Source organism: Hermetia illucens, chromosome 6, assembly GCF_905115235.1.
Source record: "Hermetia illucens chromosome 6, iHerIll2.2.curated.20191125, whole genome shotgun sequence".
Taxonomy (NCBI): domain Eukaryota; kingdom Metazoa; phylum Arthropoda; class Insecta; order Diptera; family Stratiomyidae; genus Hermetia; species Hermetia illucens.
The window spans coordinates 164248-189872 of record NC_051854.1 but is presented as its reverse complement, the minus strand read 5'-3'; the positions used below and the strand labels follow the sequence as shown (position 1 = coordinate 189872).

General features: G+C 36.9%; 1 protein-coding gene across 3 annotated transcripts; it reads right to left on the bottom strand.

Annotated features, from left to right (window-relative positions):
* Window positions 1-16: 16 nt before the first annotated feature.
* On the bottom strand, window positions 17-25625 carry LOC119660463 (igLON family member 5). Of its 3 annotated transcripts, XM_038069031.1 has the most exons (8): window positions 24684-25625; window positions 17415-17651; window positions 17209-17354; window positions 7567-7668; window positions 6636-6744; window positions 4223-4399; window positions 3044-3157; window positions 17-426 (listed from the first exon to the last, which is right to left on the bottom strand). In XM_038069031.1, exons 1-8 carry the CDS (start codon window positions 24781-24783, stop codon window positions 287-289), a joined length of 1125 nt encoding a protein of 374 aa, XP_037924959.1. In that variant the 5' UTR covers window positions 24784-25625; the 3' UTR covers window positions 17-286. The 3 variants fall into 3 exon arrangements, with proteins under 3 accessions (XP_037924959.1, XP_037924958.1, XP_037924960.1); XM_038069030.1 differs by having other exon boundaries at window positions 17209-17651; XM_038069032.1 differs by lacking the exon at window positions 4223-4399 and having other exon boundaries at window positions 17209-17651.

Below are 25625 nucleotides of genomic sequence, written 5' to 3'. Positions count from 1 at the left end.
TAGTAATAAATAACAGTTTTACTTCCATTATTACTTTATACAGTTTATTTTACAGTATCTTATATGTAAACATTTTGTAGACACTTGTCCTCTTAGAAAAAAACCAAACGTAATCAAATACTGTTTCCTTCTTCTATCTCCTTTTTGCCATAATAAAATAAATTACCTAACTAAATTTGATTTATCTGTTATGTCCTTCAAGTTTCATCTATTCATTTTTCGTATTACTGAAGTACGTTTTGAATCGGCTATATCACCTTTAATAGAAATGAGGAATCATACTTTATTATACAAAGTACTGCACGTGTGAAACATAAGTGGAGTATCCTACTGTGCATATAAACATAATTTGTAAAAGAAGTTGGTTCTGATATGATTTATTCGAAGATCCAACATGACCATGGTACATTGCAGCTGGATTATCGCCTATGAGAAATAAAAGAAAAAAAAGGTAATATTTAGAAGAGTGGTCAGGACATTGCTGTAAATGAAGTACGGATTGTAATCAGCGTACCCTACGTTGTAGATGTTTGACATGTTTGTTAATAAAAATTTCATAATGTAGGAGAAAAAACTTCAATTTGGAAGCTAAGTATTCTGAGGATTTCCTCATTGGATTTTTAAGTTTTTCTATCAGAATCGCATTAAGTCCTCAGACTAATTGTGTAAATTTCATTCATCATTAGGATTTTTCCCGAATAAAAACAAATTTTCTTTTCCATGCCGTTTTGGTTATACTTCAAATGAGATTTTTTGCAAACCGAAATTTTGATTTAAGATATTACAAGAGCTATTGAGGACAGCCATTTACATTTGCAAGAAGCGTTGAATTGGATATGGTGTGGCAAATATGGCATTATAAAGCAATTTCCCTCACTCCTTGAATGACCTAAATTAGTCAGCTGTTACCGAAAAACCAAAGGATGAACTTTCTTAACGAAAACATCTGGATGAGGATATTACTTTTCTTGCTACTCCAGAAGTATCTTCTACAGAATAAAGTTGAGATGCTTTTTGGTGTTAACGTTTTCATAAGACTCCTCATTTTAAATGTGCCTTGCGTTGCTGAATTACGTTAATTAAAGTTTATTCAATAATCATTCAAAAATGGAATTTGTAGTAGAAAGCTTCCGTTATTAGCTTTACAGAAATTATGTTTTATGGAGTAAAAGAATTCTCATAGAAATTGTTTATGGTGGATGCTTTTATATGGACAGGTAACACTGACAATCTCACATAAAATCAAGAACTTGAGAAAGTGCTTTTCTAACAAATCCAGAGGACAGCTTAGGTACTGAGAGAAAGGTCTTCCCTATTCAATTATGGGGGTTATAAAGGGTATGTCTATTTAGTTAGGGAAATAGCTATTGTATCTGATGTTTGCCACTCATCAATTATTTGGCATTTTCAGAAACTTAATTTCTCAGGTCGTGGATGGATCTTAGCAAACCCCACATTCCCCCTTATCGACAGAATCGTTATACCGAATAAATCCATAACCCACAATTTTACACTCCAAATAGGATAAATAACGCACCAACAAAATCCTTGCCTAATTTATCTTTCTCATTTTAAATGTAAACGGACCCTTTTATAAAATTCAGACGGATGAAGGCAAACGAAACAGTAACTGTTAGTCAATTGAAATTAGAAAAATTAAAAATTTATGATGGCAAAATACTTCTGGGTATTGTATTTATTTAGATTGGCTTGGGATAAAAATGTTAACAAATTGAGGATGACATGATGGGAGCTGGATGGTTCCTTCGCCCTGGCTCGTTGTACGGAAAGCCTACCTCAGAAATAATAAATATTTAATATATATATTCCAATATGTTGGGTTCATATCTAAATCAGTGGCGTTCTTAAAAAATAAGAAAAATACACGTTGGTTGTCTTGATGAAGGAAAATTTGTTTCTTTGCCAAGTCGAGGCACCTTTTTAAATTCGATTATCGCTGTTCCTTTCCCCAAATTGATGAATGTTATTTCAGGTGGATTCCAAAAGCCATGGCCACCAAATAAGTAGTTGGTTTGATCGTTTTCACTTCCGATGGAGCCGGACTCTTCCATTGTTTGCAGTTTTATTGTGAATCCATAATTAACGTCTCGATTGAATGTTTTCTTCCCTACTCTTCATTGAAAGTCAAAAAACTATTTTATGCAGTTCTATATTACCAAATTTATCCAATATCACGTACCAATCAGCCCTGTCAATTATTCTTCCAAATATCCCGAACAGGTTGAGAGCAATTTAACTAAGTGGTTGACTCTATCTTAAGGGATTTCTTTCAATTGTATCCTATTTTACTCTTTAGCCCCATTCATTCGCCCTTGACTACTTTCCTTCAAACATTCGTCCCGAATGCAAAAGGAAAACGACGAGCGGAAGGTTATCCGAGTTTACATAGCTCCTCTCCTCGATTGCTGATTTTCTATCATATCAAAACTCCGAAAACCATCGTTGGTAGAGAGTACATTTTAGGTCAAATTTAGTATGAACATTTCAAATAGGGATATATTTTTCGTTTCCATGTCGTTTATTTTTCCGCTTCACGAATGTCGAATATTTTTTCACCGATCCCAAAAAGGTCAACTACAGTCTTGATTATATGATAATCCATGGCAAATGCTTTTCATTAAGTTGTAGTCGCTTATTAAGCTAAAGGGTAGGATGGGGAGATCAGTACCTTTATGAAAAATTTGCTGGTAAGGTGACGAAATTCATCTTCGAGAATTGTAGAACCACCCGTTCTTTTTATTTACATGATAGGCTATAATATGTAATCATAAGAATTCACACAGCTAATCAGGTTTTTACAGGTCTTGTTAATGAAGTCGTACAGCACAATAAAAAAGGTATGCATTTTATGGGCTCACTTAGAAGATAATAGATGCGTTATAATTGTTTTTGTGACTATTCTGGTGTATATTCCGTTCTCGTCTGCAAATGAAAACCTTTGCACTTGCTTTACAGCATCCTTCCACTTTTATATGGTTTATACATATTTACTCGTTGATATGTCAACTGAATATTTGCTCACCTTTAAAAATGTGGACTAATACACTAGCTGGTTGTGCATTACTAGCGACGCAGGTGTAATTCCCAGAATGCTCACGTCTCGTCCTAGAAATAGTCAATTCCGATGATTGAAAATCTGCAAAAAATATAATGAAGATGAAAAAGTGAATGGAAAAGGTGGAGAAGCTGTTTTAAAAAAGTATATACATACATTAGAGCTATGCATAAAAAGTATAACTTAGAAGAAAGGATGTGAAAAGCCAATGTATCATCTTTTTGAATATAAAGTAAACTGAAAATGATGATACATCGATGTCATGTCAACTACAAACTATTGGATGATTAGTCACAATCTAGCAATAATTTATAACAACGAGGAAATGAGGGAGGTTGAATAAAAGTAATAATATTCCAACACTCCTCGTCTTTCAGATACTGCATTAGCTTGTAGCCTCCCATGTTTGCGTGTCTGAGCTTTCATACATATTTGATGTGGGATTCCATCAAATGCGCAAATGTGCCTTTTTCCCTCGGCATCATAAGAATAAAAAAAACCCTCCTGCCATAATGATGTATTCATTTGCAAACACGTATATTACTTAAAATTTTCAAGAATATTGTTTTATTGTGCAATGTTTCCTGAGAATACTTTTTCTCAACAAGGTGCCAATATGGTTAAGATTAAAAAAAAATCCAATTGATTTCTTATATTTCGTTGAAAATAATGATCGGTTTTATGGAAAACTTTACATCGGAAATCTGTTTGCAATGCCAAAGGCGTGGCCAATTATTTATCGATCTGCAATGAAAGTGTCCAATAAAGCTTTTTTGTTTTGTTGCGGCTTAATAAACAATATTATATTATGCGTGTGACGTGATGTGCTTCAAGACTGGAAGGTTTAGAATATGTTATGATAGCATAGTATAAAAATGTATCTGAGAATGGGGGAAAACGCATCGTACCAGGATATAATATCTAAGAGTTTACATTAAAATAGAGCAGTCAGGGATAGAAAAATCTAATATAGACAGTCCTATGAAATAATGTATGTATGTATATATGTATATGACGGCATAACAAGTTTTAATATCTTCCCTAACTATGTAACTTTTATGAGACCAACTGTATGGTCAACAAACAAATAGATTTATATATCAGAAAAAATTACATGCTGAAAGGCTAACATGCTGATACTCTTACCCGCCTCAGTTGATACATTAATCCCGCGATCGATATCGTAGTTAATCATCCTATTGTCATGGTACCAGAAGATAAATTCTGACGCCTCCGTATTTTGCAAGACACGACACATTAAACGAAGCGTTGATCCCGGCGTTAAGTACCGTATTGGCGGCCCTGATATTTCAGCACGTGCTTCTGTTTCAAAATAATCGAATAGGTAAAAGGAAACAAATTAGAGCACGAAATACTTTCCTGATGATTTCATCCTTCAATTTTATTTTCATGTAATTATAAGGGCATCGTCAAAAGAATTCACATCAAGATATGGATAACAGACTCTGAGAATATGCTTTTAAATGTACATATTTCATTACTTGAGTATTGGAAAGCTACAATTCTTTATGACTTTTTGAGCATTTGTTGAGATTAAACAAATTGTTCATTCATTTATGACTTTTTGAGCATTTGTTGAGATCAAACAAATTGTTCATCCAATCAGTACTCAAACAATGAATTTCTCTCTAATTAATGTTCTAGGTCAGACAGAAAGTATTTCTACTCTAATGATTATAATCAGGCTTACTTGAGTCGGTATCATAGGTAGTAAGAAGTGTAATTCGAAGTGCTCAATTTCCTAAACAAAACAGCTGTATACAGCTCACACGTTATTGACTAATTGTGCAACGTTAGTTAGATATTCGAGCCTGAGGTGTTATTCTATAAAGGTAAACGCGAGTCACCAGTCAATTGAAATCAACTGGTTTGCTTCCTTAAATGGACTCCCCGTCTTATTTTCAATAATCATGGAAATCATTGCTGTAGAACAATTTAGCAAAACTTATAATAACACTTTTTAAAAAAATAGTTGTTGTTTTCAAATTGTAAGCATTCAGATTCTAACGCACTGAAAAGCGCTCCCATGGTACATGACGTCACAAGCCATGCAGGGAAACGTCAATACTCAAGTGAGATTTGGGACTTATACTTCAAATTTGAATACCAGACGGCAATTGTTACTGAAAGTACTCAGAAAAATATATGACACAAAAGAAAAGCACCATGAGTTGTTACTTGAAGTTGTATTGTTCTATTGAAACACCTACATTTGCATTTATTGAAACACCTGTGTTAGCATTCACTTGGTCAATATGAAGCAATAATAATTATTTGCCTGCCCAAATGAGCTTCTGTATTTTTAATGTGATCAACAGATGTTTCTCGAAATAACTTCATATCTACCACACTATCCTTAATCGTTCATCCATCTTTGCGGGAATTAAATGGAAAGATATTATAGGAGTGATCCTGGCCCAGAGCCTGTCATGACATAATATAGACCCATCAGCTCCTTATGTTACTACAATAGATTCCAGATATGAGAAGAGGGCGGCTTTTGTAAGACACATAACATTTAATATTGTAATTAATTTACAAACAGCATAATAAATTTCATTTATATTCACACGAGCGACATCATTTAGAGTGATGGCAAACCATAATAATGGACATAAAAGCAGGAGGCGAAATTCATTATGATGTAAGTTTAGCACTTATAGCTGTCAGTTAATTGTATAGTAGCTAAAATCGAAATGATAGACTTTATAAAAGTTCCGTAGTGTAGCATAAGGAGCAACAAAGGTTTTTATGGTTGAATAATTAGAGTTTTACTAAAGCATTGTAGAGTTCCGTCAGATTGCATATTATAAACAGTCGTGCAGTCTGTATGAATCCACTTTTGTTTTTTAAGGTTTTGGGTGACACAAACCCTTTTTAAAATCGGCATAAAATTTGCCTGCCTGTCAGGGCGAGGGAGGGATGCAATCGTTTCACCTATCCTAGCGATGTGGGTATATGACCTGTAGTTAAGTTGGATGTCGATCATGCACCCGCATCAGGAGTGGATAAGATATTCGAGAAAAAGAACGACTCTTCGCGAAGATGTACTATTTTAAAGTGTCATCAAACGCTAAACATGTCGTTCCCGTGGAAATACTTTCCATTTTGAATCATTCCTTGCCAATCGTGATTTCAGGGTAAAATATATATATTATTAGTAATAAGCAATTATTTGCTCACCCAGAAGTTACGAATATTTGAATTACAATAGCTCCTTACGAAGTGTTTAAGTACATAAGGTCATTAACTAGGAATAAGACTATTAAGTAGCTTTTAAGATTACATATTTGTGTATATAACTACTGTTTCCTTCAGAAAGAAATATGTTCTTTTTAACATCTATCTGCTTTTATGAAATTAATTTCGCGTGAGGTTTAATTCAGACTATCTTCTGTTTCTATGTATTTGATTTTTTTCGTAAGAGTGGTGTCTCTAATATAACCTTCTCTCGAAGAAGCCATGTAAATGATCTTCATAACAATAACATATTTTCTAGCCTTCTTTCCTATATTATAAATCGAGAAACTTCACTTACCGACTACATTTAGAGCCAAAAATATCGATGTGGGCGGATGAGTAGATACCTGGCATTCATAAATGCCAGCGTCACGAAGCTGGACAAATTTTATCTGCAACGTCCAATCCTGCGGAGTACAAAACATTAAAATGTAGAAATATGGAAAAAGAAGAACTTTTTGGGTGCTACAGAGAAGAAGTATATATTAGGTGTTTGAATATATCGTTTACCTTGCTTATACATTAAATATAAACATACAGTGGAGTCCCGATAATTCGTACATCGATTATTCGTATTTCTCGCTAATTCGTACAAATTTGTCGTTCCCAGAGTTAATTTTCTTTATTATGCACTCCCGATAATTGGTAATTCCGATATTTCGTACCTTGACCATTCGAATTATCGGGATTATAATGTATATTAATTTCTGCATAAATCTATAAATTTATTTCTATATAAATCTGGAAGATAGCCAGTTGATATACTTTTTCATAACAGTTGATTAAATGCTTTTAAATGAAGCTTTTCAGAACAGATTGTATTTTTGATATTCCAACTTAGTTGGACACTTGTGTAGAAATAAATGCATACTTGTTGAAAAGAAGTAAGTAACTATAGTATAATATTTTCTCTTCAACATATGGTAGATTCGAACCTAAACCCATATTCGAACATTGAATTCAAGGAAACCTTGCAAAATGAATCATTTTTGCTGCTTTAATCTGAGAGTGAATTTTTGTGATGTGTTTTTTGAGTTGGCAATTAAAAATTTATAGTGAACTTAGGCAAAATGCAGCATGTCCACTATAAACACCTTATATGGTTAAATGTCGTCCAATAAATGCTTTCACTTGTTAAACTAAACTCCCTATGCACCATCAACAAACTAGCAAAATTCTTCAATAATATTAAAACCAGAACTGAAAATCAACTCAATTGGGATACCCACCTCCGAATGCTTTAGATGTGTAGCACTAAATCTCTCGTCACTGCTGTATGTTGTCAGGCCAACTGTGAGCAAATGATAATCTTTCCTCCGGATCCATGAGACCTGGTCCAATTCGATGTGTCAGTTCGAGAAGAGCAACATCCAAAGAGAAACATGTAAATAGAAGAAAAAATGGAGACCATTGGATAACTTTTCCAGGCTAAATTCTGCAATTTCATTACGTAATTCTCCCATGGGCACCTATATTGGTACCATGTGCAACTATTATAGGAAGGAAATATAAAGTTTAAGACCTAAAGGACAAATGGCATCCATTAATGGAAAAAATATATGGCGACTGTGGGAAATGGTTGAATGGAAAATTAGTAAAATGCCATACGAATATCTGATTTTTTCTTATATATTCGTGTTAGTGAAGTCGCTATACTCAACTCAAATGAAGAGATGTGTAAGAGGTTTGAACTGAGACACTTACTCTTATCTCCTCTCCCCCTTTAAGTTTCGTATAGAAAAATGTATATATATGGTTGTCCTTCACCCCTTGGTAAGGTATACCGCGTCAGCCACACCTACATACCATCGTTCGCGGTTACCTGAAATGCCCTTTAGAACTCCCCACGGCTTCCCGAGACGCTCGCACTCATACTCTACTATTATGTGCCGAGTCCCTTGGGACGACCTACTGGTCGGCCATTTTGGGAGAGTGGATTCAATTGCAAGGCGTAGCCAGCAATGCAATTGTCGCCCCTCCTTAATACGTGAAGTACCCATTGCTACTTCTGTCTTCCGATCACCGTGCGTACGAGTGGCAGGCGTGTGTGCCGACCAAACTCTTCGTTTGAGATAGTGCCGTACAAGGATGATACGATGCAGCCAGGTATTGACGAAAGCTTGAAGCTTTTGGGTAACAATGACGCTCACTTTCCATTTGTTAATCCCATACAAGTAGAACACTAGCACAGAACAGTCTCAACTTCATCTTGGTGTTGAGACAACTGCATTCCCAGATTTTAGACAAGGCAACGAAAGCAGATCTAGTTTCAGGCGACATCCAGTTCGGTGCCACCGTCAGCAAAAACCACGCTCCCTAGTTATACAATTGATTGACGCTTTCGATGCTCCGGCCATTGATGCACATAGATGGAGTACAATGCCCCGTCAAACTGAGAACCTTGGTTTTGTCGGTGTTTATCTCCAGTCCAACTCTATTTGGCTCTCTTTCCGAATACAGCATAGTCGCAGTGTGTGAGGAAAGACGTTGTCGTCCATTGACTCGCTCCACGTTCTCCGAACAAGGTAGCATGAAGAACGTCACCGATAACAAGAAGAACCTCAAATTTCTCTGAGATTTTATCTCGGTGCAACACGTGACATTTTGGGCCATTATATACTCCCTGTGTACGCTATCGAAAGCTTTCTCGAAATTGACGAAGAAGAGGTACAATGAAGATCTAAATACTGTGCATTGTTGCAAAATGATCCGTAGGGCGTGGGTGTGGTCAATGCGGAAGGATCTGGAGCGGAAACCAACCTCCTCTCTGTCGATCAAGCTGTCAAGATGTTCTTTGTTGCGTTCCAGGATTATTTTAGCTATTATGTTTGTGCTGCTGGAGAGCACGCACATAGCCCTCCACACTCAAAACGGGTCCCCTTCTTTAGGATTTTGATGATCATCCACTTCTTCCACTCTCTGGGAAAGGTCTCGGATCCCCAACATTACGTGTGAATGGAAGCAGCAGTTCTGCAGTAACTGAAAGTGGAACGATGATCGTCAAGCCCAGCGGCAGAGTAAACTGTTTGAGTGCATTGAAGGACGAAATGATTTCTCTTTGGCTTGGGTGAACAGTCCGTATCCGCATGTTACGGTACATTTCATCCACAAGAGAAAGAAATTCACCGGATAGGATACCGTTAAGAACCATCGTTAAGTGTTCTTTCCACCTCTTTAGTTGTTCATCAACGTTGACGAGAATCCAACCAATAACGTCGTAGGATACGGTTGAGAAACATGGTGAAGTGTTCTTTCCATCTCTTCAGTTGTTCATCATCGTGGATGAGACGTCGACCGTTGACGTTCTTTACATGACCATCGAAAGATTTGCGACCACATGCAAGCTACTTCGTGGTGCGTTATATAGTTCTAGAATCATCAAAGCGCAATAGCAAATTCTCTTTTGTCACAGTGTACACTATCCTGAACTTCTCGGGATTTCGCTCAGTATCGGAATTCAGTATACAGTTCTGGAATCATTGAAGCGCAATAGACAATTCTCCGCAGTTATCCAGATCTTATGACGCCCGTTAGGGACGTGACGATCTGGATAGCACTCGCGAAATGAGCATTTTTGATGGCAGCCCAATGCTCATCGATGTTTTCAGGCGGCTTGCTCAGTATATTTGTCGTTCGATCAACAAGACAGTTCTCTCACTGTCGAACGGCAGCTGGGTCATACAAGCGGTTAATGGGGAACTTAGGAGGTCGCAACTTTTCAATCCTACGAGAAGTGCCGGACGCAACACGCAAGCGAATGTAAGCGACAATCAGATGGTGGTTTCTTTCTAGGTCAATGTCATTGCCTCTACGTACATCCGGGAGACAGCTTTTAAATCTACTACTGATCACGAATTGATCGATCTGATTGCTCGTACGGTGTCGGTCAGTCGAAATCCAACTGACCTCATGGCGGGTTCCGTGTTCGAACAACGTGCCACCAATGGCGAGGCGGTGGAAGTTACAGAAATCCACGAACCTCCCACCATTATCGTTGCGGTCATTGTGATCATGTCTCCCCATCACATGTCGGTGAAATGTGTTGTCAGATCCCCTTGGCATTCAGATCACCCAACACGATCACAATGCCACCTTAAGGAAGCCTCTGCTAAACTGCGTTTAATTGCTTGTAGAAAGCATCCTTCTCCACTACATTGGGGTGCTCAGAGGTGGCGGCGAGGAAGATAGGGCGGCAACCCTATCGGCCAAACCAAAACCAAGTGGTCGAGGAGAACCTCCATAGTGGTGGCACCGGGGGACCCTGTAATCACTTTGGTTTGCCGGCCGTGATTCAGTAGGCGAATGCTCCAAAGACCTAATCAGGGCGATCAGACCCGAGTCTGCACGTAGACTCATCTGAAATGGCAAATTGGTCACGAAACCTTACCAGGGGTATACTGGTACCATGGGAACCGGGAAAGCCCTTGGACTCACATACTTCGGATGAACTCCTGTTGTATGTGAGGACAGCTCGGTTATTTGCGGTTGGCCCCCCTAGTAGGAGTTTCATGGTGGTTGTGGTTGTGCTCAAGCGAGAAGAGACCTTCGGGCCTCGACGTGGTGTTGCGTATCAACACGGGTGCCGTACTCCATAGTTCGGTAGAGATTTAGGTAATTCTTGCATCCACCAGTATGAATGCTAAGCCATGCACTTGGTATAGACTGGTACCGTTGTTGCTTGTCTCAGCGGGGCTCTGATTGTGGTCACAAAATCAATCCGTGTCTTAAGAGGACCGTAGGATTAAGTCTCACGACAGGTGCCTACGTAAAACACTATGGACTTCCACTATATTGGGAGACTCTGTTAGTTTGTAGGATTGCACAATTTGTGATGCTCCTGGACCGGAATCTTGCAGTTAGAAGTCTGTCAGTAACCGGCTTCATACATATGAATATGTATATGAAGTTGGCGGGTACTGTCTAATTTAGATGAATATATATATACGTTCTTAATACCAGCAGTATTTAATTTACATACATATGCATACAAAATGAATGTGCGAATTAAAACGGAAATTTAATTCTTTTATTTGTCGCTAATACGCTGCACTTGGAAGAAAGAGTACAAAAAACCTCTAATCGCTGTAACCTGTTTCAATATTTTCACCTTGTCCCGCTTGGAAAAAAATCTGACCCGTAAACTTAAATAATAATGTTGAAATGTTATAAAGATTTTATGGGCACTAAAACCGATATTCGAATATTCTTAGTTTCCTTAATTATAATTGCATCAGCGTTTCGTTTTCGGGCTTTGATGAGTATTTGGGCTGCGCTCGCTCGTCCATCTGGATGGGTTTCGCTGCGCCATAAATTTCGAACGGATAGGATCGTTTCCGATCGATATGAATATCGAAGCCAATTGTAGTTAACAAGTTCATCGTCAATACGGATGACATGACCGTTGAACCCAAAGCGCTTATCTTCTAGTAACACTAATCCTGCATTAATGAGGCATAGTTCCATTACTAAGAAAAATTGCTCTTGAGGTGAGTGAAGCTACTTGAACGTGGATCAGCATCTGCTTGTTGTGTGAAAATTAAAACTTCATAAATAGAGCCTATGACCACATGTGGCTCCTTAAAGACTCCGGTAGAAGATCAAAACAGTAGATTGTAGGTGTAATCGAATTCCATTCTTTATAGCCATAGCCAGACATCTAACATGTAAATTTACCAGGGGTAGAGCGCCTCACTGTTTTCAATTTTTTAGCAGGGATAGATAACACTTTTCATATAGAAAGATATCGATTGAATGCCTGCACATGAAAATTAATTTTCTATAATTTACTGAACATTTTTACTTTTTCGTATGGCTTACTGGTTCTACAATTTGATAAATTTTCTGAATTGGCCCGTTATTGAATTTGCCTCAACTAAATACTTTTTTAATATCTTTACCAATAATTGCTCAAATTCTCAAATTCGAAGTTAGATTTTATCGCCTTGTTACTCAGTCAAATTAACGCATGTTTTCATCACTACTTTTACTAGTAACGTCGTTGCCTTGCTGGGATCAATCTTAACCAAAATATTATATGTGTCCACCATCACGGATACAATCCTGTGAAAGCTTAGCGTTATTTCAAATGAAAAAACCAATGTAATTTCAAATAATAAATGAATTCATTGAGTATAGGCGTATGTATCTCCCATTCATAAGAAATCAATTTTTCTCTTCGCTAGTAAACAATCGCCATATTCCACCCCTACAATGTATAATGATTCACTTTTTATGGACACAAACCCCCGGGTCGTTCAGACGCAACTATAAAACTCAGTTGGGGTCGTTTTGAAAATTCAATAATGAAATTCGAAATTAGTTTTCCCGCTGGTAGGTCCTTTAACCTTAACCTTCAGTGTATTCGTATTGTTGGAATTTTTCTCCTATTTTCGTGTGTTTTTGCTGGATTGGATCAGAAAAGAGAATGAAGAAATTATCGAATGACGAGAGGATGGACTTTGTCTTTTAGTACGTCAGATTCAATCCACTCCATTTCGCCCGCAGAATTTTATACGAAATGACTTCTATGTATAGATTTGAAAATAGGTTTGGCTTAGGTGTGAGCAAGCCGATTGGAAGAATAAAGTGATTCGCAATACATTTTCCATTTAATGTAATTTTCTGTGTGAATATAGGCAAAAGCGAAACAGCGTATTAAAAATAGATTAGATATATCAAACTATACACATAGAACAAAAATGGAGATATTTCTTTTAAAAAATTGGAAAAAAGTGTGCTCACTTGCTTTATAGACTTCATAACGTTTTTTATATTTTTCCTCGTCCACAAAGCAAATGTACGGCAACAAAAGATGTTCAACATCCTTAGAAGGAAGAAGGATACTGAAAGCACAAAGTGATACAATTGTTTTTTCTGTTTGTGCTACTCTGCTCACTGGATATCATCATCATCAACGGCGCAACAACCGGTATCCGGTCTAGGCCTGTCTTAATAAGGAACTCCAGACATCTCGGTTTTGCGCCGAGGTCCACCAATTCGATATCCTTAAAAGCTACCTGGCGTCCTGACCCACGCCATCGCTCCATCTTAGGCAGGGTCTGCCTCGTCTTTTTTTTCTACCATAGATATTGCCCTTATAGACTTTCCGGGTGGGATCATCCTCATCCATACGGATTAAGTGACCCGCCCACCGTAACCTATTGAGCCGGATTTTATTCACAACGGTCATGGTATCGCTCATAGATTTCGTCATTGTGTAGGCTACGGAATCGTCCATCCGCATGTAGGGGGCCAAAAATTCTTCGGAGGATTCTTCTCTCGAACGCGGCCAAGAGTTCGCAATTTTTCTTGCTAAGAACCCAAGTTTCCGAGGAATACATGAGGACTGGCGAGATCATAGTCTTGTACAGTAAGAGCTTTGACCCTATGGTGAGACGTTTCGAGCGGAACAGTCTTTGTAAGCTGAAATAGGCTCTGTCGGCTGACAACAATCGTGCGCGGATTTCATCATCGTAGCTATTATCGGTTGTGATTTGCGACCCTAGATAGGAGAAATTGTCAACGGTCTCAAAGTTGTATTCTCCTATCCTTATCCTTCTTCGTGTTTGACCAGTGCGGTTTGATGTTGTTGGTTGATTTGTCTTCGGTGCTGACGTTGCCACCATATATTTTGTCTTGCCTTCATTGATGTGCAGCCCAAGATCTCGCGCCGCCTGCTCGATCTGAATGAAGGCAGTTTGTACGTCTCGGGTGGTTCTCACTGGATATTCAAGATGATAATATACTATGCTGTATTTTTATCTCGAATATATATTTTACATAAATATATCGTGTGGCGTCGAAATGATGAATTAGTGTCATGAGGATTCCGTATTATTTTGGTTAAAATATATTAAACGGCCATACAGCACCCAAGAAGTAAAATATGTAGCTGCAGATTATGTATTTGAGATTTATGGTTGAATTCACTGATTGAGAGTGCACATAGATTGAAAGTGAAGAAATGTAGAGTATGTGTGTTAGTGCTTTGAAAATTCATCCCAGCTCCTTGCCTGAATTATCAATACTCTTAAAATCTGCGTCTGTTAAGAATAGAAAATGACACATAACACAAAATGTGTCATTTTCTGTTCTTAACACACGCTACTCCTTATATATTTCCCGGAAACCTGGGTTCTTCACTGGTTGCGGTGGGCGAGTCACTTAATCCGTATAGATGAGGATGATCCAGCCCGAAAAGTCTGTAAGGGCAATATCTATGGTAGAAAAAGAAGACGAGGCAGACCCTGCCTAAGATGGGGCGATGGCGTCGGTCAGGAAGCTAGATAGCTTTTATGAATATCGAATTGATGGGCCTCGGCACAAAACCAGGATATTTGGAGTTCGCTATTAAGGCGGGCCTAGACCAGATACCGGTTGTTGCGCCGTTAATGATGATGATGGGGGCTTAAAATGTGCGCCCCGGAAATTGGAGCAGCAAACTCTGAAAAAAATCACAGTGATGTATCTACACGACGTCTAGGCCCTAAAATACATCTCATTTCGATGTATGCTCAAAATTTGGCACCAGTATATGTGAAAAGAAATCAAACATCGAAAATTTTGGACAACGCCGACTATTTACAATGGCAGTTAGGAATTATTTAGATATAATTGTCCTCCTCCTCACTCAGCTATATTGACAAGCTTCTCTAATCTACAAACTTTGGAAATTTTGAGTTAATTTCTGTAATCAAAAGCAAATCTTAATCCAAATTACTTGAATCCAAAGTGCATTAATATCGTGATATAAAAGGTTAGTAGAACATATATACTCATATGTATCACAACTAATTAGGAATTAAGTACATATGAACGCATGTAGGCGTTTGGTTGTAAATTAAATCTTAAGCTTAACTTTGAGAACAAATAGAATACTTTAAAAATTCGATCTCATATGTACATATGTATGTATCACTACATTCATACGTACGTATAATGAATAATTCCTTGTGTCAACATATTACGTATTCGAAGTCAACTCGCAGTATAGAAAAGTCAACAAAACTCCGAACCGTCATCTTCTCTTCCGGTATATTGACTCAGTACAAATCTGCCTAGATATCCTAAGAACTCTTGAAAAACATGTCAAATTAAACCAAATAAAGGATTTTTGAGTGACGCCGTGAGTAATCCCCACTTATTTTTAAGTAAAGCAAACAGACTAGATTTAATTAAATTCGTATATACATATATGTATGATGATGATATATGTTATGTTTGTAAGGGCTTCTGCACTGATATAATGGAACTTAATATCGCGGCGGAAAACACTATTTTAAAAAAATAGATTCCGCAATCTTCTGTATTGGAATATAGAGTATTTAACATCTCTTACCTTTGGAAATCTAACAAACTTGTCTACCAAATGGTGAACATACATATATAAATAAATTTATTTTTTAAACCATCTGTAAGGAAAGTTTCCAATCACTACAAATGCATAACCTGTACAAGAAATAGGCTCTACTCTTCAAATAAAATTTAAATTTGAACTAATCATAATGATGAAGATTGTACTGGCAGAAGATTTTCTTTCGTTGAGAAAAATATGTTCATTTAACTTCTACCAAATAGGTCCTGAAAACTTTTAGTACAATAATGGTCACAAGGCAAAAGTGTCGTTTTTTTCTATGCAACATCGTGTGAAAAAAAGGAGTTTTGAATGGATTTTGGAAAGTTCAGATGAACCACTTGTCAGGCAAAATGAGTTATCTGATCGTTTTTGGCTAATGCACCAGCCTTTGACCGTGTGAAACAATTGCAACGCTTATGCAACGTTTATATCGTCCCTTTAGATATATCCTTCAAGGTTTTCGATTCATAGACATTATACAAATTTCGTTAGAGCATATTAGAAATAATACCCTTTTCCTCGTCGCCGACGATGATATTAGACTTTGACTTACAAGCTTAAGGTTTACAAAATGAAGGCATCTGAATCTCACACATACATATACGAGTAGTAAGACAAAAGGACAAGGCGCACATGGCTTTTAATGCTGTCTGGTTTTGGCGCTCAAGTAAATTAAGATAATGGCAAAGGATAAAAACGGAATAACATGAATCAAAGCAATTGTGTTGGGACTATATAGCGATATAAACGACGCCAGCTACAACAAAGGAAACGTTAGCAAAATGGCTGACTATCCTGCATGAAATGGCGACGTTCGCTGGTATTTTTGGGAAAATATCGTTTTCACAATATATGAACGGGACTAAAGCTTGGAAATGACGTACCCACAAGAAAGATAGGAATCTCGTGTGGACAATGTAGGGTCTGAAGCTTATCATAAATTTAAAACCAAATCCAAATAATGTGTACATGTACACAGAAAGGATTGTGCTAGTTACGAAGTGTAGGAGGACTCCGGGCAGCGTAGGAAAAAGTAAATAAAGGAGTCTGAGTTAGCGCCAAGCTTAGAGAAAAACAGACGTTGTATTCAAAACGATTTTTCAATGTTTCTCAGTAGTTTGCTTGATATCAGAATTCTTATACCACAGCGTGTCATTAAATTTCTTTGTCCAGCAACTAAAGCAAAAGTCCAAGGTAGTATACTATTTTCTATACTATACTATTTTTTCCTCTTCAGCTCAACAATACTTTCTGGAGATAATTAGATTTTCAACAATGTTCTCGTTCTTATTAGATAGTATGTACAGAAAGTTTTGTAATATGGCCTAGATAAATTCGGATGGTAACATATTATGTCGATTATTTTGATACGTTCTCGACCTAGAAATAATGAGATACTTCCACAGAAGTTTGTTAGCTACGCATAGGGGTTCACAGAAAAAACTTTTTCGAATATGAGAAAAGAGGCGATGGAAACGTCCAAATTGACGAAGTGAGTAACAGAAACATATCTTACCACGCCGTCGCCAATGTTATGTATTGTGCATGGAATATGGGCCGTCGCTCCAATTTGTGTTGTTATCACTGTTGAATTTTCTGTACCAAAGTACATTGGAGACTTGTATATGTCCTCATATGCAGTTTCCTTATTAAGGTTGTCTTCTGTATGTGAGTCGACGGTATTCTCATATATTTTATTTTGACTATTACTACTACTTATACCAGTTATGCTACTACTTATGCTGCTGCTTGGGTTACTACTGCCACTACTGGTATTAGTGCTTTCATCGTCATTGTGGTTGGAACCCATACTCGACTGTCGCAGTCTTGTCTGTAATATATTAATGCCACTATCTGCTGTTGACATCGATGATGTTGACAAGACTGGTAGCTGTTGCGATATTATTAAATTTTGATTTAATAATATATTTTCCTTGTCCACATAGGATGAAGATAGACCTGCAAGCAAATCAATGTGAAATATTTTAGTACGTTCAGGCAATTTCTTTGATAATAATACTTTTAATGCTCTCGAATAAATACAATATAAAATGGTTATATATGGATTATATATCATCATCATCATCAACGACGCAACAACCGGTATCCGGTCTAGGCCTGCCTTAATAAGGAACTCCAGACATCCCGGTTTTGCGCCGAGGTCCACCAATTCGATATCCCTAAAAGCTGTCTGGCGTCCTGACCTACACCAGCGCTACATCTCAAGCAGGGTCTGCCTCGCCTTCTTTTCCTACCTTAGATATTGCCCTTATAAACTTTCCGGGTAGGATCATCCTCATCCATACGGATTAAGTGACCCGCCCACCGTAACCTATTGAGCCGGATTTTATCCACAACCTGACGGTCATGGTATCGCTCATAGATTTCGTCATTGTGTAGGCTACGGAATCGTCCATCCTCATGTAGGGGGCCAAAAATTCTTCGAAGGATTCTTCTCTCGAACGCGGCTAAGAGTTCACAATTTTTCTTGCTAAGAACCCAAGTTTCCGGGGAATACATGAGGATTGGCAAGATCATAGTCTTGTACAGTAAGAGCTTTGACCCTATGATGAGACGTTTCGAGCGGAACAGTCTTTGTAAGCTGAAATAGGCTCTGTTGACTGACAACAACCGTGCGCGGATTTCATCATCGTAGCTGTTATCGGTTGTGATTTTCGACCCTAGATAGGAGAAATTGTCAACGGTCTCAAAGTTGTATTCTCCTATCCTTATTCTTCTTTGTGTTTGACCATATAATTATATATGATTATATAAATGACTAGTGAACGCACTGGGCATTGATTAAAATCAATTTTTATAATCCATCTGAGAATACTCAAAGAAAAACGCCTCAATAATCGATTTTGTAAATCCAAGAAGGATCTCAATTTAGGGAAACTAGGGTCCTCCCCTTTGATATTGAGCCTTGTTGTTATCTCTTGCCTTCTGTAGACGTTGGCTATTCATTTATTATAATATCGGGTCAAATATCCATTTATAGTTTGTGAAAGAAAAAGTATTTTGCACTTTGATAAAACAATTTCTCCCTTCCCATTTCCCATTCATAAATGCCTGGAAGTTGTTTTTTAAAAACCAGCCTAAGCTTAATATCCAACTATTTGAAATAAGTATGTGTTATGTAATTCATTTATGAAGCCACAGTACATTAAAATTCCTGCTCTGGAGCCTTATGTCCTATTGTATAGAATAAAATTGAAAAGGGAGGGAAAAGTTTAGCGGTTGCCATATATCTACACACAGAATTCAAAATGAAACTGAAGCAAATAGCGAAAGTTTACAGAAAAATAGGTTATTCAGTGCTAGCCTTTTCGGTTCCTGTAAAAAAGTATTTTCTATTATTTTTTACTGTTGCACTTCGTAACTTATACAAATGAATTTCTTGTATGAGACAACAAGAACAGAAGATAAACACTAACAAAACCATATACCATTTATGAATTAAAATGGTGGTGATTATAAAAATCGTGACAAAAATGAAGCAGCTTCGTTTCAAATCGCAAGATACGAACCAGGAACGTAAGACCTGGGTGTGGTATGTTTTGGATGAATCAACTAAACGAATTCATCTAATGTGTGTTCATCATTTGCTTTCTGGAGCTATGTCATATTCCCGAATAAAACGCTGTCAATCAATACCGGATGACAGTAAAAACTAATCGTAAAACGGACAGTTACAATGAGATTCCAATTGAGGGCATGGATTCGGATGAAGTATACAAATATCTTGGCTTTTTGCAAGCAGCAATACATGCTGTATCAGTTGCTAAATTTAAGTTACTGGAAGTGTCCGGATCTTATCCCAAAAGCAGAACTGTTCGGGGTTTTCATCCTTATGTACACGGTCAGTGTGATACGGTAGTGGGACGGGTAAAGGTAGTTCGTGCAAGTAACAACATGTAGAATAGAGCTGTCAAAAAATTAAGGATCAATATCCTCCATTATCAAGGAGGAAGGAGGGGTCGGGCTTCATTTAAAAACTTCGCATTACACTCAGGCGCAAATTCTTCATGAGATTTTCGTTGAGAGACAAACTTCTTGCCAATTACATCAGGCTACCGTCATTGCATGTAATGAATTGTCTCCTTTGAACTTAAAAAGTGGAGAATGGGTTCCCAAGGCGAAGGCAACTACAGAAGACGGATATATGAAAAGGAAACCCCATTCACACGTTCAAACGCATCATTGTTGTAATGTTGCCTTCAGCCCTTCTTGAGGTTGGGGGTATGCGGTCAATTTCATTAGCAACCTAATAATAATAAATCTAAAGTATATGAACAAAATCAGGAACACACATGAAAACATCCATAATCTAATCGCAAGCGAAGGATGAGCACTCGACTAACTGCAGGGAAGACTTAAGTATTGTAAAGTTTACGTTTAATGTGCGTTGCTTATCAAAACTATTGCTTAACGGATTATTCCAGTGATAAAAGATTTTTTCTGATCTTTTCCTTTTAACAACTGAAATTTTAATCTAGCTTTTATAACAATTTTACCGGGTATTTACGTATTTAAGACTCGAATAACCCCTTAAGGAAAAATATGACAACCTTAAAAGACATGTAGAAATAAATCAGCAAACGTGGCTAAACAAATACCATGCTTCCATTGATGTTATTTAAGAAAAGGAATATGGTTGCCCCTCTTTTCGCAAAAGAACCCTTGACCGTTCCTAAAAATATTTGGTCTTCACTCTCTGACACAAAAGTCTAATAAGCTGGGCAAAGTTCCAGCGCTTGTTAATTTGTAGAAAAACGAAAAAGTTACGAATAACATTCAAAAAAATTTTCTCAGACGTAACATCCTTTCAGGAAAACGGTGAATATTATGAAAGAAGCCCCCACACCAGTTGAAAGTAATGGAAAGTAAAAATAGAAAAAAGAGTAACAACATTTAGCAGGGGATTCAGCCTAAGAAGAAACTTTTGGAGAATTTGTGAAGTCGTTTTTGTGTCAACCGTTTCAGCCTCTTACCGCTTTTAAAAAACTTGTTTCGACTCTGTACTTGTACTTAGCATATAGCAAAAAGCAACTAAGAACAAAAATCTATGTTAATTTGGGTTATGCCTGAATATGAAAAGACACCTATCATTGAGCGATAAAAAGTACAGGAATTATTCCTTTTGGACAGTTTGGTACTTACCGTACAAAGCACCTCAAACAGAAAATGCCATGAAAAAGTTTAGTCGTACAAAATTAAATTACCCCTGAAATTCGTTTATGAGTTTATCTAACTTATAAGCATTGGGTTATTGCTTTGAGTTTTTTACTTTCATATAGGTTTGTCTGTTTAGGGATTACACTTACAGTTCGTATAATTGGCAACCTTTTTATGTTGAATTTGGATTATTTTTCATCTACATTTGCTACAAATCCCCGGGAATAGCTTTCTTAATATTCATCTTATAAAAATAAGGAAAGGAAGAGTATAATAATTTGGAAGTCTATTGCAGTATTGTGAATTTGTTCTGATAAGAACACTGGAATTCATCCAAGTTTTAGAATTTATAATAGGTTTTTCTTTCATTTTCTTTCCTTCAAGAATTTAGTACTTGGTGCAAATTTTGCTAGTCAACAGTCTTAAATACTTAAATACTAAGCTCGAAGCGTTGTATATAAGTAATCTCGTAATTTATTAATGCAAGCACTTTGAAGCCAGCTATTCGAGATTATAAAGCATTACCATATTATCTCCGTGTTCCAGTATTAGTGCCTCAATTAAGCTTTTATGTAAGGATGCTAAATTGTTCTCCAGCGGTGGAAAGTTTTGGTTATTTGGCCTTCCATCAGATTTCCATAGCCGAAAAGAAATTAGATATGACGGATGAAGTGAAACAAAACACGTCAATAAATATCTTACCACAACGAACGAGAATCAAATATTATAAATACATGTCAATAGAAGAAAAACTCATACAGCCGGAACTCAAAAAAAGTGACAAAGATTTCTTTCAGGAGCGAAAAGTCTATCTATTCCATAATCATCATTTGATACATTTATTGGTTCCAATCAAAAACACACAAATTGGAAACATCAACAACCATACACCATACACTATTTTACTTCTTCTGCGTCAGACCCTACTTTTTTTATCTAAACAAGTTTGTCGAACGAATCTGTCAAGCTATGTTCGGATACAAACGCCTTCAAGAATAAAAGCTAGCATACGCCACCATTACACTTTCGGGATGTGAGACTCAATCAATGGACGTTTCTCATCAAATTTAGGGAAAGTTGTGTTGATCGTTTGGTCCAATTTATTCAATTATTAATGAAAGGCCAAACAATGATTAAGAAGAAGGCCATCAGAATCGAACGGCCATACTGCTCTCTCTGCAAACAGCAACGCCTAAGAGATAGAATGTCGACCGCATATTATCTACTGAAATATTTGACATGACAAACTCCCAAAGGGAATGATTAAGATAGCAACCGGACAAAGTGAGATTTGAAATGGGCAAGGATGTTGTCAATCAGTAACGGAATAGTGGAATTATTTAACAATTGTTATTGACAAACAATTAGGCAGGCCAGATTTCCTGCTTATTATTGATCTTTATTTATTTGTCTAAACCATCATTATGTGCAAGCCCATCTTTTCCAAGTAAAAAAAACTTCTATCTATTGATAAGATATTTTCTAACATTCACTGACTGCAATTCAATTACATTTGACCTAAAATAGGCTAGTCTGCCTGATTGAATAAAGACAGAAAAAGCATCAGCTAATATAGTCGACTTCTTTGGCAGGGCTTTTGCATGTAATTAAGATGCCTGATGTGGTTTAATTGTAACACTATATATCATATTTTAGACATGGTTTGTTTGTCATTCATTTACTACACCCAAAACAATATTGTTGGTGTATTCTACTTGATAATGAGTACCTCTCGGCATTCGTTAACAGTATGGCCGTGATTATCCTCCGCGCACACTACATCCAATGTTGGTAAACGTACTCTTGTCGCATATGCTTTGAATATTCAGGGCCCAACATTATTGTGGTTGAAGCAAATAGAAACATTGTACAAAGAATCGGGCCGAGAACTGCTTGTAATCAACATTTTAATTACGGTAGACTTACATACATACATACATCAACCCTCACAACTCGTTCGACCTGCTGTCGATTTACTGCGGGAGATGAACCAGTAACTTTAAACTCTGAACATTAAGCCATCTCTTTAACAATCTAAGGACGAAATAAATATTTAGCAAAGATAGGAAGACAAATACAATGCAAAACTGAAATGATTATGTTGGAGCTACAGTCCTGTAAAAAGAGTTCCCACTGATTTCAGACATTCCATTATGGTATGGCAGAGATTGCAGCACTGGGAGGCAATAACAATATCTATTCGAAAAATCTGCAGTGATTTCGTACAAACTATGAGTTCATTTTCACTATTCTACTTTTTGCTTTTTGCCCTTTGTGAATTTTTGTCTTGCAACTTCCCATCCGAATTTATTGGGGTCTATTGGTCTAAAAAATATGCGAAATAATTCCCCGGCGGAGTAAATATTTCGCTTGTTCAGAGACAATATGAGCGGAATGTTTCAAATACATGAGGTTTTTAAGCAGCTCAGGTAAGGTGCATACTGGCGGAAAATTTAATTTAGTATGTTTCGATGTTGAATATTGTTTTTGGAGTTTCGTGAAATCATTTTAAGAGGCTTCTAATTAAATATATATTAAGACCAAAGTGGTTTGTTAAGTAAAAACGGGCTATTTTTGCGTTGTTGCGGAAAATATATTTTTATTGTTGAATCAGAGCTTTTGATGGAAAATTTTCAGTTCTTTAATATTTTCTGTGTTGCCAGAATCGCACCATCCTAGTGAAAACGATAAATAATACAAGAGACAAAGAAAGGTATTGCGCTACGAGATATGAATGCTTTCTCTGTTCGCGCCTAAATTATATTCCCAGTGTCCCGAATATTATTTTATGATAAGGTTATTTTGTTACGATCCAGTACAATGAAGCTACTTCAGAAAAAGTCTCCTTTGCTTCCTTTACATGCTAGAAATTCAAAGTTCGTATCGTATTGTTGTTATAGCACTATTTAAGTGTTAAATGTAAAAGGTAATCTTTTTAAAGCGGCCAGTCCGCCCGGGATTAGTTGCATGTTGGTCTACTGGTGCATAAAACGTTTGAAGTGACTGAAAACCTGCGCAGAAAATCTTGTTCACCAATGGAAAATTGTGCAAAATTTAACAAACAGAATGATAGGGTGTATGCACGATCATCTAAAGAAGCATCTGAACTGATTCCACGGATCGAAAAGGGTCATCATCCATTTTCAGTGATGGTTTTGGTAGTATGTCTCCTACGATGGGATCATTGACCTGCATTTCTGTGAACAAGGGGCCAAAATATCTACTAAATCTACTAAACTGTCGTAAAACCACTCAACCATTCTTTGTTCCGAAACCCGTCGTGGATTTTTCTGCAAGACTCTGCGCCGGCCCATAAAACTAAAACGATGCAAACTTGCCTCCAGAACAATTTACCAGCACTCATTTCCTCCGAAGGATAGTCCTCTGGCAGTCCTGATTATAGCTCGCTGGATTACAAATTGTGGACAGTTTTAGAAGATTTGATTTGATTCCCTTAAATCAGCTCAGGTCAAAGGCGGACATTTGGAATGAATATTTGCTTTTTGAATACAGTATATATCAATAAATATGTAAAAAAATCGGTCAAGGAACATTTGTTATTTATAACTTTATAGCATAAAATACGTGTCACTGTATTTATATTCGTACCAAGTAATAGTCATCCATATGAAGCAGGATATTTTTACTTGCATGCAAGAAAATATAATATCTTTAATTATCTATACTTAACGAAAGCTTCAAATGGTCATGTTCCTATGTTCATATGTATTTATGCTTTATAATGGTATATTTCTATCTAAATTTTCTATTTTGTTTTGTGTATACGAAAAAAGTATAGAAAACAGTACTAACCATTATTTATGTCGACACAACCAAGAATAATCAAAATTAAAGTCCTTAGCAAATAGTTGTATATCCTTGAAAAACAGATTTTCCTGGCACAGCCAAACATAATTTTTTCGCGTGTTGTACGTAACGTCTCAAACTGGAACGTGAGATGTTTTTTTTTTCTAAAACTTTACCGTACATACGTATACCACTGACACTTTTGCACCTAAACCACAATGAACCACAACGTGTGCACTTCCCTTATTTGAAGCTCCGAACTCTATAACAACATACAGAAGGACAGTTAGATGATAACACTACCGGACATCAAACCGTTCCGTTTTTAATGCAAATGATAAGGTTTCCACCACTCTTCTCATCCATTGGGAAAAGGGAAAATTTGGGCATCGAGGGCGTTATATGAAACAGATAGTATTAACATATTGTCACGTTTTCAAGATAGATGGGAACTAATCTGAAAAAGGCACCATTTGGAATCCCTAATTCTAGAGCACAAAGAAGTATTCACTTGAATAAAATAAGTAGAAATGCGTCCTTGCCTATTTTTTGGCTTTCTAATTAGAATTTTCACTTCTTCCGTTTACTCAAACGCGACCGTAATTCCTCTGAACAATACACTAAGTGCACATCACGAGATATCTTCTGCATTCCTTCCAAAATCCGTTCTATTTGACACTTAAGAACTGTAAAACCACATTCTAGACGGAAAAGTAGATTGTACTGTCACCAGGTATTTTTCGAACATGATTCACGAACAAGATTAAAAATTTAGATAAAATTCATTCTGCCCGTTCTTTTACAATGTTCGGATCGAACTAACCATAGATTCTGCAAAAGGAGTCATCTGCCGAGAAAGCGTTTCTGAAAACATCATCCTTGAAATCCTGAATGGACTAGAACGAGACCAGTCCTTTTTTAGGTAGGATGCTGGACAAGTGCTAAATG